At 43.2% G+C, this 16,547-nt stretch overlaps 2 protein-coding genes across 7 annotated transcripts in view; one reads left to right on the top strand and one right to left on the bottom strand.

The window, feature by feature from the left end:
- The window catches only part of FBXL13 (F-box and leucine rich repeat protein 13), a 159,693-nt gene that overhangs the window by 81,692 nt on the left and 61,454 nt on the right, over positions 1–16,547 (bottom strand). The window lies entirely within an intron of this gene.
- Positions 1–16,547, top strand: part of LRRC17 (leucine rich repeat containing 17) — a 59,144-nt gene that overhangs the window by 23,206 nt on the left and 19,391 nt on the right. For 3 of the 4 annotated variants that reach the window (XM_066591988.1, XM_066591985.1, XM_066591986.1), the window contains exons 2-3: positions 1,820–2,656; positions 10,325–10,480. In XM_066591988.1, the coding sequence (XP_066448085.1) occupies positions 1,909–2,656; positions 10,325–10,480 (904 nt within the window). In that variant the 5' untranslated portion in view covers positions 1,820–1,908. The remainder of the gene's footprint in view (positions 1–1,819; positions 2,657–10,324; positions 10,481–16,547) is intronic. The other variant, XM_066591987.1, reaches the window with a different exon arrangement.

Here is a 16,547-nt window from a genome sequence, read left to right as displayed (position 1 = left end):
AAGACAATGTCCATCTAGTCCAGCCTGTCTATCCTCCTGTGTTGATCCAGAGGAAGGCAAAAAACCCCAAGGGCAGAAGCCAATTAGCCCTTTTGGGGAAAAAATTCCTTCCCGACTCCCTAATGGCAATCAGACTGTTCCCTGGATCAACTCCTAATAGTTCCTACCTGCCTATATACCCGGATTGACAATTAACCTAAGATTTATATCCTATAATGTCCTTCCTCTCCAGAAATACATCAAGTCCCCTTTTAAACTCCTCTATGGATTTTGCCATCACCACTTCCTCCGGCAGAGAGTTCCACAGTCTAACTGCTCTTACAGTAAAGAATCCCCTTCTATGTTGGTGATAAAACCTACTTTCCTCTAATCGCAGCGGATGTCCTCTTGTTACCGTCGTGGTCCTGGGTGTAAACAGATCTTGGGAGAGATCCTTGTATTGTCCCCTCATGTATTTATACATGATGTAAGTGATGAACAGGGTGAGTGATTTCACCAGGAAATAAGAACCATGGAAGAACTGCACTGCGAACGATGAGATATACATATGATGGCGGACAACTGTTAAAACATCCAGTGGGAATGTCCAGGAACATCTCATCGCAGGAAAACACAGAAATGTTGTTTCATCGAAATCTCAATGAAGAAACTTTTGCTTCATTCGTATTCTAGTTTTTTGGGGATTTATCTTTTTACCTTCAGCTTTTGATTGGCAGTCATTACATGTATAATACAATACGTGCACATTTATATGGAATGTGTGATTATTCTCAGAGCAAGAAACCAAGTAATCTTGTAGATATGATACCTTTTAATGGCTAACAAAAATGCATGATGTTACAGCAAGCAAGCTTTCGGGGAGATCGCTATTGTTTCATTTATATGGACATATGTCATATCTTGATAAGCAGACCTGATAGAGAAAAAATAATGTGATATCGCTCAGCGAACAATACAGTTGTTTTGTATAAGCAAATAGCTGTATTGTTCGCGATTACAGCTCGCGTGCCCCTGTGAACTACCAGCGGGTTGCGAACTGAAAGAATCTCATCTCAATCTGCACCGCTGATAACTAGAATTGAGCGAGGAATGACTCGTGCATGAAAACTGCATGATGTCCGTGCATTTAGACTCAGCGATTCTCGCTCAAAAGACAGCTTTGAGCAAATTTTGAGCAAGAATCGTTGGGTCTAAATGGGCCATTAGGGGTACTTTTGTTAATCACCTCACATGAAGGGATTGTTGGGACCGATGGTTTTCTATGGCATGACTTAACAGGATGCAAGCTGATATACAATAATTAACTGCAAAGGGGAGTACTGCAGTGTACTGTACAGTGTGATCAAGCAAGCTAGTGGGACAAAAAAAATTATCAAATATTTGCAGTATCCATAACGACCTGAGCTATAAAGTTGCGTTATGTTATTTAACCCACATGGCAAATGCCATTAAAAAAAATACCAGAATTTTGCTGTTTTTGGTTTTCTTGCCCCGTAAACATTCAAAGGTTAAAAGGGGGAAAAAGGTTACAGGCAATGTGTAACACAAATACAGTTTTTAACTACAAAGCCACTTATTCCAAACAGCAATTTACAAAATCCTTAAAAATGCTCATGTAAAAGAGAGTTCAAACGGTAAACACTAGTAAACAAACTACAACAATGGCAATGTGTTGTACAAGCAACGCAATTTTTGTGCACTAAATGTTAGATTATTTCCAGAGCTAGATTTTATTTTCCAGCTTTTGAAGTTTGCATTAGAACGTTCTATTGAAGTGTCTAAACAAAGTTTACATTCCCATTCTCTTGTTTTTCTGTAGAGGGGTTCCAACTATCCCAGCTGTGAACTTCGCTTGAAGAAAAATATTTCACTGCAGTTCTGGAAACTCTGAGCCAGCTGGATGTCAGGATGCAAGTGGTTCCCCTAATAATAATTCTCTTCTTTTGTAAAGCATCTGAGTTTAGGAAGGTAAGAAGAAATAACCGAGGAAACAATGACAAGTCTAACAGCTCAAAAAGATCCTCGAGCACAGTTAAACGCTATGCTCCAAGATTACCATGTGACATATACACATATCTCAATGAAAAATATTTGGACTGTCAGGAGAAGAGGCAAACAACGGTGCAAAATGATTGGCCAGAAGATCTGATACACATTCTGCTGTCGCGAAACAGAATTCAGATCATAAAAGATAATGCATTTTCTAAGTTTCAAAATTTAAAGAGTTTGGATTTGCAACAAAATGAAATAACAAAAATTGAGGATCAGGCATTCTTTGGGTTAAAAAGGCTGACAACCCTTCTGCTGCAACATAATCGGATAAAAACCTTGTCAGAGGAGGTATTTATCCAAATGCCACGACTCACTTACCTGCGGCTTTATGACAATCCATGGGATTGTAACTGTGAGCTGGAGTCTCTTGTAACATTTATACAGATTCCACGACACAGGAATTTTGGAAATTATGCTAAGTGTGAGAAACCAGCAGAACTGAAAGGTCAAAAACTGAAAGAGATCACACCTCAAATCATATGCCAAGATGAAGATGGACAACCTAAACCATTAGAAGGACCCAAGGTCACTAGACCTTCTGTGGATTCAACCCTTTGTCATACATATCTATATCCAATTGCAACACTAGACTGCAGAAAAAAAGGTATGTAAGCATGCCTATTCACTATAAATGCTAACATATGTTTACAATCACTGAAAACGGCCATATACTTGCTGTCACAGTAGGGCAAACGTGCACCAACCTCAGCATGCAGGCAGACATACTGCCAAATGAGGGAGCCAATTACACCTGTGGAGGACACCGATGAGACAGCCATGTTTGCCCTCCTGTATCAGTAAGTATATGGCCGTTTTCAGTGATTGTTTTTATATTTCCCTTTTTGTGATACACTAACATATATTTAGTACCAAAAGCAGGATCCAATCTCCATATGGGGATCTTTTGGGAACCATTTTTCCCTGTTTATGGTAAAATTCTATTACCACTGGCATCATGGGTCGTGTTTTTACAGGATGCATGACAGACATGACATATTCATTATGATATGTGGGATGGATCCATGTCAATCCATTCCATTAGGATTTAATGAGTTCATTAGGTTTCTATTAGATTTAGCTTTTTCTATTATTAGTGGTGTCACGTTTGCCCTGAGTGTAAAACGCACTACGCCCAGGATGAAGGTAAGATTGTGTTCACACAGGAAGCAGACACAAATGAACAAACAAAAGCACCACTTAGCTTCACAGCAGAACTCTTCCACCACGAACAAGAACTGAGAAAATAACCAGCGCCAACCAGACCCAGAAGCAGACTTAAATAATGACTGAGGCACTGCAACTGGACAGTTCCACAAACACCAGGGAAAATCCACATGCGAAACAAGAGACCAAAATCAGTGACCGGGAAAACACTGAGAGAATACAGACAAACAACCACCTAAAGACATAAACCACAAAAACACAAACATCAACCTATCGGACAGACTGGAACAGTGCAGCCAGTCCATCTACACCTGGAGACCACTGTGCCACGGCCCATCTTGGCCAACAGACCATGACAAGTGGATAGTGGATATTCTGGCAATCTATAGTTTTGGAAACCTGGCAGAAAATAGCAAACATAAATTGTGAACTTTTTTTTTTACAGTTTAAAGGGAATCTGTCATCATCTTGTTGCAGCCTTCTCTGATAGCATCATATGATAATGATAATAAAAAAAGGTTTGGTATTGTGTTAGCTAGTAGAGGAAAATGTGATGGTTCCCAGCAAGAGAAGTAAAGTAATTTTGTAAATATTATACCTTTTAATGGATAACAAAATTACATAATGTTAATGTGAGCTTTTGAACCTACGCAGGATTAAGGCTGAAATGAAAAGAAAAGCCTGAAGCAGAACCCTGTGTAGGTTCGAAAGCTCGCATTAATATCATGTATTTTTGTTAGCCATTAAAAGGTATCATATCTACAAGATTACTTTATTTATTTTGCTGGGAACAATCACGTGATAGTGACAGGCGCACTGATCACAGTGATATGTCTGCTGTGTGTATCTGTTCAGTACTTTGAGAAACTTGCATTTTATTAGTAACAGTCACACATAGAAGAATACAGAAAGTAGTCCTCAATATTTATGAGCTGCATCATTCCCACCTTACAGTCACTGATTGATATCTAGCTCTCTATGAATACCAATAAGCAGACAGCTGTCAATCAGTGTCTGGAGGGTGGATTAAGTGAGCTAGCTGCAGCTCATGTATATCAATGACTACTTCCTGTAATCCTCTATATACAGTGGCCCTGGAAAGTCTTCAGACCCTTTCACGTTTTTTTTACATTTTGTTATGTTGTGGCCTTGTGCAAATAAAAAAAAGCAAGTTTTTCCCCATTATTCAGCACTCAATACCCCATAATGATGAAGTTAAAACATAATGTTAAAAAATCTTTGTAATTTTTTTTTTTGCATTGACATAAATAAGTATTCAGATCCTTTAGCTCTGGGGTCTCCCATTTCTCTTGATCATTTTTGAGATGTTTCTACACTTTTATTTTAGTCCACCTGTGGTAAATTCAGTTGATTGGACATAATTTTACAAGACACACCCCTTTCTATATAAGGTCTTACAGCTCACAATGCATATCAGAGCCAAAATCAAGCCAAGAGGAGAGAAAAGACAAGATTGTGTGTAAGCACAGTTCTGGAGAATGCTCTGAAAAATTTCTGCTGCACTGAAAGTTTTCAAGGCCACAGCGGCCTCCATAATTCTTAGATGGAAGACATTTGGAACGACCAGGCCTCTTCCTAGAGCTGATGGACCTATAAAACTCAGTAATTGGGGCAGAAGTGCCTTGGTAAGAGAGGTGATCAAGAACCCAATGGTCACTCTGGCTGAACTGTAAAGATAGTGTGTGCAGATGGGAGAAATTACAGAAGGTTAATTATCAGTGCAGCACTCCGCCCATCTGGGCTTTATGGCAGAGTGGCCAGAAAGACACATTAAAGGTTTGTCTGGAGTTTGCCAGACAGCACATAAAGTACTCTGATTGTGAGAAACAAGATTCTCTAGTCTGATGAAACCAAGATTGAACAACTTATGTATCGCTCATGAAGTGCCTACACATGCGATTTCATTGAACCTAGCTAGGTGGGGAAATGGGAGAGAGCATTGGGTAGGTTTTTCTCTGGAGAGCTTCTGGTCTAAATCCTACATACTGACTTATCAGATGACTGTTTCAAGTAGGTTACAAGAGCTCAACTTTAAAATAGTCTCGCAATGGTACAGAACCCCAACCAAACTACGCAAACGTTTTCCCTCTATATCAAACCAATGCTGGAGGTGTTTGTCAGACTCTGTTTCAATGCTGCACATTTGGTGGGAGTGTCCACTTATAGCTCCTTTATGGCAGGACATCTCTAGGTTATATAGGGCAGTATATAGAACCTCAATTGATATTATTCCAGAGATGGCACTTTTGTCCATATTCCTAGGATCAATATCTAAAAATAAAAAAGGTTTGTTAAGACATTTTATCATGTCAATGCGAAAAATCATCCCCAGATACAGGAAACAAAGTAATGCGATCCCGAGAATAACACGGAGAGAAGCCATTGATGCCATAAAACATATGGAGGAACTGAGATGCTCTGATCTTGAAGAAGAATGTACAGATTTCTACTTCACCTGGGCACTATGGATGGCCTTTTGATACTCAATATCTTTCTCTGGCTGGCTAGCAAGCGGGACTGTACAGTAAGAGGGGCTATTGCATCTATACATCTGATCTGATTCATACTTGAGAGGGATGTATGTAGAGGTGGCATACGTCACCAGCAAAACTACTCCCTCTCAGTCTATATGAAAATTTGAGCCAATTGTTATAAAGCAAAAGACAATACAACAAGTTATACAATTTTATTACAACTTGTTATATTGTTGATGTTTTATTGCATTCATGTTTCTTGTATAACCCCGAAAGTTTCAATAAAAATCTTTTAAACATAAAAAAAGAGCAGAAATTTTGGGAAGAATTTGCCTAAGCTATAATTACAATGAAAAAACAAAACCATAAAAAGATCATTTACAAAAGGCTGATCTGGTGGTTGACAGCTTATGGGCAGCAATAATTGTTTTCCTAAACTACAAACAAAAAGTGAAAACAGATGAAGATACACTCATTGCCCCAAAGGCAGGAGTTGTCATTTTTTTGCATAACGTGTTATGTAGTTACATCTCAGGCAGATATGCAAATGACTAGAATTGTGGCATGATTAGATAAACAGTCTTGCCACCTGAGGCCCTAAAATTGCTTGACCTATAAAAGAGACTCTTAGAAGCAACTTGTGTGTAGTGAGCCTCTGCATGGCAGTATCAACGGATTGCCTGCCACCTGGGCCGTTCTGATCAAACGGTTAGGCTGGGGTCACACAGGACGTATTCCCAGTGGAAATCTCGTGGTTTGGCAGCAGCAAAAAACCGCAAGATTTCCAATGGAAAAGCGCTGCTTCAAAACCCGCGGCACTTGGCCGCACGCTTTTCTCCCCTCAATTGGAGCGCCGGCCGCAGCAGAAAAAAAAAAGGATGGACATGCTGCAGTTGGCGAATCTGCGCCGCAACGCTGGCTCCTGGCAATTGTGCTTGCCACTGACTTGGCATCTCTGTTGATCTGCGCATTTGGCCACCACTGTGAGTCTCCCCCCGTCAGCCTGCAATGTCCTGTGCTCTGTGTGTGCTCACCGCTGGGTTCCCCTCCCGCCTTTTGTCCCTCCCCCTGCCACTGTCCCTTGTCCCCTCCCGGCTACTACTGTGCCCTCAGTCTCCTTACTGCCGTCCTATCAGTGCTGGAATTTGTGTCCTCCGGTCCTCCTCCTGCGCCGCTCTCTCTTGTCCTTTTCCGGATACTGCGCTGTGAGTCTCGGCTACAGGTGGGGCAACTGCAGCATCCGCCTCCCTCTTTCCGCCTCCCTCTTTCCCCCTGCGGCTGCTCATGCTGCTCCTCGGCCAGCTCCTGAAGTTGGCTCCAAGTTGCTACTCCTGTAAGCCTAAGCCTAACCCTCCAGCCATGGCAAAACGCCACCCTAGCCAATCAGGAGCTTGGGGGCGTTAACATGGCGGATACACTCATTCACCATGTCTCCACCCATTCTTCTGGTGGAGACAAGATGCACCAGTACCCATAATACATACCCAAAGTGATTTGCACATATAGTGACCTTTCATACAGGATGGAACTTGTGTGCACGGAGAATTCTGCAGCTCCATGTTATCATATGGGGCTTGAAATTCACATCATTTGAAATCTTTGCGTCTTTATTTTAAATCCACAGATCTTTATTCCGTAGCCAAAAAGGTTCCAGCTGCAGGATTAACGTAGTCTTGCAGAATTGCTGATGCTGATTTCAAATATACAGAATATGTAACTCCACAATTAAATTCTGCAGAAAACCCACAAGATTCTGCAAAAGGTTACATAGAATGCATTCAGCAGTAATACATGACACAAAATCCACATTATTTGATAAAATCCGCAACTGTGCTGCATCTTGCAAAACAATTCTGCTTGTATGAAAGGTCCAATAGAGACATAATATATTGCAGTCAAACCAACCCTTACCCTGTCAGGGTCTGCAAGTAGTAAGATGGAGGGGCTGACATTGAACCATAAAGCTGGCAGCCATTTGGCTTTTTTACATTTTCCGGAATTTGCTGTAGAATTTGCAGCAAATCTACACCAAAATCTAAATGCAAATTGTGATGTGGAATTGCCTGAAGAAATAAGCCATTTTCAATTCTACATCAAAATTTGCATGTTAGACATGTGGATTTTGGTGTTGATTAATCTGCATTGCAGCAAATACTGATACATGTGAAACATCACATAAGGGGAAAGGAGGGAGGGGGGGGGGGGCTATAGATAAGGATATGACCTGTGCGGGAAGGGCTCCTTCTGCCGCAGCAGTCACAGTGTACACATGTATGGTCAGAGGCAGTTTAGAGCTGCTGCACTATAGTGTCGCCTCCTTTGTACTCAGTAAGCTGATAGAAGGCAGCACGACCCATTACTGCACTGGCCAGGACTCTGCACCTATCATCCTAGAGATCCAGCAGCATCATCCTCTGATGTCACACTAGTGTACAGTACCGTTACCTGAAGTTCTCTCCTTGCTTGGCCCCCACCAAGCAGCTTCTCAACATGCAGCCTGGAAGCCTCCAATCTGCATTAAGGGAAAGCACCTCATTGCTGGAAGCAGTCACAAATTACAAGCTATGATAGGCTGTGCGCTTAAACCAATGAGCACTTCCCTTTAGTGCAAGTGACGTTCTTCTCACACTTCGGTGTAATGGGCGGGTGGTACATGCCCGGTGGCAGGTTATATGATGGCACAGCGATAACAGATGATAGCGGAGGCAGTATATACTTTTTTTTAAAACAAAAATAGCTTTACAGAACAACAACGGCATAAGCAAGATTTAGCTCCAGAGGAAGGTTCCCATACTTAATTGTTACATAATAACTCGTCAAACTCTCTTAAAGTGCCTGCACTCCAAAAATTGCCTGCGACTCAAAATCTACTTTTTTTGTCAAATGGCGTCCCTCTCCAAAATATATATTACCTCCAATTCTCCTTGGCAGGAGCAAGGCACATGACCTAGTACGTAGTTATATGCCATTTCTCAACTGTGGTGTAAGCACGATATGTATCATCCTTAGCCATAGGTCCCTACCTCTAACACTTCCTAGGGCGTCCTTTCACACAGATTGCAACACATCATAGACGATTTTTACAGAGGTCATCACACCATACTCAAACCCGCACTACTGCCCTCTATCTTGTGCCTTACTGCACCATTATAAATAATAGACTTTTTACATAACATCATACACACTGTCAAACCATGTAATATTGCGACTACATGCAAGGCCTTGCATTAACCACATAATCCGTGGTGCCAAACTCAACTAAATACACTAGCATTAACTAAGTCCCTTAGGGTAAATATTACTGTAGTCTGCATCCCCACCCTTGCTCCAATCTCTGACAGCACAGTGTCATCCTCCAGTGTCAGGCACTGTGCAGAGGGAGTCTTCCTCTTCACCTGCGCGTTACAAGGTTCTTTGTCCAAGGGATATAGTTGCTCTTCCTTCTTCCCAGGCTGCTGGTTATTTTGGACCCCAGGTTGCCAGGGCCCTCTGGACGTCTCTCCTGGCAGCTCTGACCTCTATTCAGTGCTCAACTGTTAAATTTGAGACCATTCCAGAAAGAAGGGGCTGGCTTAACCCTCTCTGCACAGTTCCTATCATAGGGCAGGTAGCCGCGAAACATGGTAGCCGCGTCACAGCTGACTACCTTGAGGAGACAGAGCCCGCCTTGCATAGCGCTGTATGCACTTTGAATATGATGCTTCCCCTGCCCTCTGCTCTCCGACCATGGCATTGATTGGTGAAGGGAAGCCTCTCAAACAGCATAACCGTGCTGTACAACCCGCTCCATGTCGGGGCCCAGGCGGGGGGCAGGCTTAATACTGGCACTCGGCTCCGGTCAGAGCAGCCGAGCTGCTGATATTTGTAAGGGTGTGTGTCAGGCACCACTCAACCACATAAAGGCCCATTTACCTGCGATCGTTTGAGATATAATCGTTGCATCTAAACACACGGCCATCATGCACTTTATGTGCACTGCTAGCTGATCATTAAATTCAGGTCAACCTAAAAATCATTGTGCGGTCTTATCAGGGCCGCAGGCTGAGTTCTCCGCGGGTAGTGCTGATAGCATTGTTTCCCGACGGAGAACATAGGAGCTGAAAGCAGATAAGAGCCCTCCAGCTATTAACTGCATTCAGCTAAAGGCTTCATTTGGACGCTAAATAGCTATTAAGTAGCTGAGTAGCTACTTAATAGTTTATGCAAAAGGATCGCTCAAAGCTGTCACTCAAACTGTTGTCTGAGCGATCATCGCTCCGTGTAAATGGGCCTTTACACTGGAATCTGCACTGTGTAACCAGCCACTTGGCTACAGCGTGGAACTCCTGGAATAAGATCAAAAAGAGATCTTTGTTTCTTATCAATGTAAAAAGGTGGGTGCCTATAAACTTTGCCTACCTATTGTTCCAATCCTGCACTAGCCTATTTGTAAACTTGTCGATAGCAGTAGTTTGTCTAGTAAAATGAATCATGAACTGTAGCTGTAACTTAACCCTTGGGAGGGCTCTGGTGAGAATGGTTTATGCATTACTGAATCATACAGTAAGGCAATCACAGCTGTACTAATGTGAGATTGATAAAACCGCAGGCAATGATGATTTTCATTCTTTCAGAATTACAGCAAGTTCCAACTGACATTTCTCCAGACATCATAAAACTGGATCTCTCCAGCAATAAAATTAAACGACTTCAAGCAAAAGAATTCACTGATATCCCAAATCTGGAGATTTTAAACCTGAGCAACAATGGGATAGAATCTATAGACCCAGGTATGTGTATGCTTTAAAAAATGGAGATTACAGCCTGCAAAATGAAACAGATCCCTCATGTTAACAATTCAGTAGTACTTAGTGCCATAGCTGAAGGGTAGCATAATTGTTAATTGTTCCTTGTATGTTGTTGTGGTAACTGCAATAGGTTGTCAAATCTATCAAACTTTACAGGAGACAAAAAACATTCCCATTTTGCCCTCATTATCTTGATTCATCTTGAGTGACGGTTTCTCATTGGTCTGTTGACATATGAAATATTGCAGTTGGTGAAGTTTACTAGATTTGCCACCAGGGTGCAATAAACCAAAATTTTATTTATTTTTTTTACATATTGCAGTTACCACAATGATATATCTATGATCTTTTCGATTTTAAAGGGGTTATCCAGCTCCAAACAGGTTTTAGAAACCTGCCCAGAGTTGTGGAAGAACATAACATTCATACTTACCTGACCTGATTCTCACCTGCTCCTGTTCTGACAATACCTGGTCCCTCACTGCTCTCTACTTCCTACGGCAGCAGTGATGAGATCCCAACACAGCGACATGTGACTGCTGAAACTAATCACTGTCTAAAGTCACATTTCCCTGGTGTCAGTGATGCCATCACAATAGCTGGATGGGTACTGTTGTACCTTGATGCCACCGGAAGCTAGGGGTGTGACAGGGCTTTGATAGAGGGACGGCCCTGTCACATCCCTAGCTCCCGATTGGCTCTTTGTGAGTGTGCAGTTCCATCCTCTCAGCTGTCTAACTCACCACCTGGCCGCTGCTTTGGCTATTTCTGCCGCTCCGTTGGCTGGTGCTGCGGCTGCTGTCTTGTACCGGCGGCGGGGTGCTTCGGCAGCACAGCAGGGAGCTCGTGGGAGCAGACATCACAGCGGACATCTGAGGAAACCCCCATCAGAACTAAAGTGTCCTGCGGTAGAGCAGGGAACGATGCAGCAGGGCCGGATCAGCGCAGGATCTTACACCAGGGAAAGAACACTGAAGGGGTACCTACTGTTCTTGCAGTGCATGGGGAACATGGCCCCACGGACAGCACTTGTGATCCGGTGAGCGCACATCTGGGGTTGCCGGGGACTGTAGCAGGCCAGAAGGGGGAACATGGCCGCAGGGACAGCGTTTGAGCCATCTGGGGGACAATGCCACATGTGAGGTGGCCGAGGAATATAGCAGGGCAGCAGGGGGAACATGGCCGTAGGGACAGCGCTTCGGGGATCAGGTGAGCAGTGTACACACACTTAACCCTCCTGCAATTCTTAATGGAACCCCAGCAGCTAGGCAGACAAAATCATGCAGCAAAATTGGAAGCAGGGGTGTTCTTCTATGCAAGCCCTGTCAAACCCCTAGCTTCCGGTGGCGTCAAGGTACAATAGTACCAGCTGGATGTAGCAGTAGAGTATAGGGTGCCATTGGAAATCAAGGCACCACCACCCTGGACAAGTTTTTAAAAAAAAAAGACTTTGAAGCTAGATAACCACTTTAAATAACATTACTTTTTAGGTGCAAGTTATATGCAAATTTGTGATGCTCCATGACAACGTAACTCCTCAGCAAAATTAAAATTCGTTTTAAATTTGTAACCAAGTACAGGAAAAACTCTTTGCACTCAAAACCGCATTGAAAAATGGTTAATCCGTTCAAAGAACAGGTAAATTCACATATAGTATAAGGGAAATGAAAATCTGGTCATAATAAATAAATGGGTTTTTAACAGAGGTGACCTTTTGGAGAATTATCGGAGTAATCTAATTGAGAGAACTGATACTGTTAAATATAATATATGTGGGTATATATGTACAGAACAATGCAGCTCCTAGAATAGCTGCTGTTTGTACATTTGATTAATATTAATACATTGTGCAACGGTCCTGAATTCTCGGCCCAATGTAACAAGAGAGCATTGGCTTATGGGAATAATTAATAATATACACTGATTGCGGCTGCTGGGGGCAGGTGTCAGCTATCAAAGTACTTTTAGAAGTACGCCCTGGAGAATGAAGTGGTTAGAGGGGTTATCAGGGCTATGGGAAGACAGCTCGGTAGAGTGCGGGTTTGCGGCAGTCAGAGATGGAGACAAGTATTTAAAGTCCAAGTGCAGGCGTGACCTGCGTTTATTTCAGTCCAGAAAATCAAACAAATCCAGCCTTAGCTTCAGGCAAGAAAACAATAGTCCAGGGCTTTTACCTCCAGCAGGTATATCAGGCTGCCTGGGTCCAGCAGCCATCCAGACTCTCCCTGTGTCAGTGCACACAGCTATTTATATACACTTCTTCCTGGACCAGCCTCAGCACCTGTGCTGATTGACCTTGCACATAACCTGGAGTGGAGGAAGTGGAATGGATGGCCCCACTAGCAACCTGTCATCCATTCCAAAAATCCAGACCCAAAGACTTTTAAATCCTTAATGACATGGCCTATTTTGGGCTTAAGGACGCAACGATTTTTGGCAGATTTTCTAATCCATTTTTCAAAAGTCATAACTTTTTTATTTTTCCATCGACGCGGCCGTATAAGGGCTTTTTTTTTGAGTGGTGAACTGTAGTTTTTATCGGTGCCACTTTTGGGTACATAGACTGTATTGTAAAACTTTTATAATTTTTTTTATGACAGCAGGGAGAGAAAACGCATGAATTCTGCCATAGATTTTTTTTTTTGCAGCCTTAGGGCGCCCACCCACTGGCGTTTTTTTTTCCTTTGCGTTTTGCGTTTTTTCTCAAGAGCAATTAGTTTTGAATGTGTTCCTGTCCACTGGCGTTTTTTTTTCCGGTCCGTTGCGTTTTTTAACATAGGAACTGTCAGTTGCATATGTGTCCTTATTTTTCTCGTAATGCACCCATGAATGTCAATGGAAATGGCGCGAAAAAGCCGCGAAAACGCCGCGAAAAACGCGCCGAAAACGCTGCGTTTTTCACGCACGGAAATCGCAAACGCCAGTGGGTGGGCGCCCTTAGGGTTTTTGCAATGGGAGCAGGGGCGGGGCTAAGTTCTGTCAATTCGCTCCGCCCCTGTCCCGCCTCTTCTCATTGAAAATAGTGCAGGGGGGTGGAGAGGAGGCAGAGAGGGGGCAGGAGCTCAGAGCACTGCTCCCGCCTCTTTCAGCCTCCACCCCCTGCAGAGAGAGACGCCGTATATCGGCTGGGCGTGAAAACCCAGCCGATATACGGTCGTGTGAATGCACCCTTAATCATGCACCATAAATGACACAATCCCTTTTTTCTGCGGGTCGGTATGGTTACAACGACACTAAAATTCTTTAATTTTTTTTAGGTTTTTCCACTTTTCTGCAATAAAAACCATTTTTTTGGAAAAATTTTTTCTAAATCGCTGCATTCAAAGTCCTGTAACCTTTTTATTTTTTTATGTGCAGAGCTCTATGAGGGCTTATTTTTTGCGAGACAAGCTGTAGTTTTTATTGTTACCATTTTGGGGAACATACGGCGCTTTTGATCACTTTTATTGCGTTTTTAGGGAGGCAAAATGCTAAAAATTAGCATTTTGCCTGAATTGTTTTTTTCCGTGCACAGTCGTTACGGACGCAACAATACCAAATATATGGGGTTTAAATTTTTTTTAACCTTTTTATGCTAATATGAGAAAAAGCCTAAAAAAAAGTTGTTGCTTTTTTCAAAAACATTTTTCGTTTTTATTCATTTTTTAAATCTTTTTTTTATACAATGTGAGCCCCTCTGAGGGACTTGCAGGACAGCACTGATGATCGCTGTGATAAGACATGGCAGGGCTACTGCCCTGCCATGCCTTATCGCTTATACAGCGATCATAGGCTATGGCACTACAGGACGCCAGTGTCTGGCGTCCTGTTGCCATGGCAACAAGCCAGGCTCTCTGCGATTATATCGCGAGAGCCGGGTGACGTCACAGAGGGAGCGTGCTCCCTTTGTGAACCCTTCCCATGCCGCGATCTGCATAGATCGCGGCAGGGAAGGGGTTAACAGCGGAGAGCGCATCTCCGATGCACCCCCGCTGTTGCAGCTGGAGGCCGGTTGTGACGGACAGCCGGCTCCCGCTGCGGGATAGTGCGAGATCATAAGTGATCTTGCGCTATCCCCAGGACGTAAGTTTACGCCCTGTTGCGGGAAGTGCCCCGCTCCCAGGACGTAAACTTATGCCCTGGAGCGAGAAGAGGTTAAAGAAAAGATCTCCAGCAACTACTTGCTGGAGATTACATTGCCCTCCTGGATTTTCATGTCTCAAACAGCGGGACATGGACTTCCTCCAGCCCCACTAGGCATAATAACGGAACCTAGGGCCGACGTAGTGACCATCCACTATCACGCCCCTCAGTACCTCACAGGGCATATGGACAACATAGAGTGGTCCCCTTTGGGATTCCATACCAATTTTTGCCACAGCAGAGTATTGCTCCCAAAAAAATTTGTTTCTCCTTCTAGCCAACCCAGTGTATTCATATATTAGGTCATCAGTAATGGCATTTCAGTGGCTAGCAGCCAAATGGAACAATGCCTCTGTAGCACCACCTATTGGAAGGCAGCATTCCTGCAAGTCAGTGTCAGACCTTTTAACAAGCCTTGTAACAATGACTGGGAATTATGAGCCAAAGCCTACCATGCACAAACCGCAGTTTTGGGGTTATTGTCCCTCATTAGTTTGCAGTAGGTTTCTGGCTTGGCTAGTGAGAGGCCAATAGACGTGGGTCGGGAAGGGTATGGCCAGCACGTAATACTACATTTCCTTGCTCCAAGCTGATCAATAAGTGAGTTTCAAGTATGCTTGTTCATAGGGAAGTTGCATTAGGCATAATAATCTTTCTGCAGAACAAGCCATTTTTTTTACTTATTCACAAAGAATTTATTACAACTTTTGACTGCCCCCAACACTCCCCAACTGTTTGGTTGGCCAAAGAAGGACATGTATGCTTTATTGCTTGAAAGCTCAGTTTTATTTAAGCATTATCTATATGTTTAGATATAGATTCTTCAGTAATTAAACATTAATGGCCTACCCTTCAGAGAAGGTAGCAACTTATTAGCTGCCTATCTGTAAATAATTAAGATGTTGCAGGAACCCCTTTATTGTGCTGAGACATAGTGGTTTGTCTGTACCAGCAACTGTTTCTGGTACTGCAGCTCAGTACCATTCAAGTGAATGGGAAAAGCTGTAACACCCTTCATTATGCTGATCAGTGATGGTCCAAGAGGTTGGAGAGACATTATAAAGTCCACCCTAAGGCCCCTTTACATGGAACAATAATCGTTAAAATGAGCAAAAATGAACGATTTGTTCAATATAAACGCAGCCAACGATTGAACAAGAAACAATAAATCATTCGCTTTTCATTCACCATTCATTTTTTACAAGCATAAAAATCATTGTTGGCTCGTTCCACTAATCGTTCGGTTTAAATACCGATCGTTCAGCCGTTCTCATTTATTTATACAGTGAATGTGAATGACTGGACAATGCACAATGAGCAGCATGTGACTGCAGCCAACTTGTTCTGAATTTGGTATGGTGGGGGCTAGAGATGAGTGAGCATACTCGCTAAGGACAATTACTCGATCAAGCATTGCCCTTAGCGAGTACCTGCCCGCTTGGGGGCAAAGATTCGTCTGCCAGCGGCAGGGGAGAGCGGGGGGGAATGGAGGGGAGATCTCTCTCTCCCCCCTCGCTCCCCCCTGCTCACTGCCGCAACTCACCTCTCACTCGCGCCGGCAGCCGAACCTTTTCTTCCAAGTGGGCAGGTACTAGCTAAGGACAATGCTCGCTCGAGTAATTGTCCTTAGTGAGTATGCTCGCTCATCTCTAGTGGGGGCTGGTGCTCCAGTGCTGGATGACATGCCACTGAAGAAGGCCAGTGTGACTTTTTTTGTTTCTTTCACATCCACAAAAATGTTTTTTTGAGTCCTTGAAAACGTCTTCAAAGAGCACAGAGAGTTTGATAGAGTTAGGTCAGAAGTAGGGCCTGTGCCTCCATAGGAGTGAATTGTGAGCTATGAGCATGTATATCCTGATCCTAGCAGAATAGAAGAGCTCCAGGCGTTGAATCCATGAAGCAATGAAGCATATCTCCGCACAGTGTG

Source organism: Eleutherodactylus coqui, chromosome 2 (assembly GCF_035609145.1).
Source record: "Eleutherodactylus coqui strain aEleCoq1 chromosome 2, aEleCoq1.hap1, whole genome shotgun sequence".
Lineage (NCBI taxonomy): Eukaryota > Metazoa > Chordata > Amphibia > Anura > Eleutherodactylidae > Eleutherodactylus > Eleutherodactylus coqui.
The sequence above is the reverse complement of the archived record's forward strand: the minus strand, read 5'-3'. Positions and strand labels throughout refer to the sequence as shown.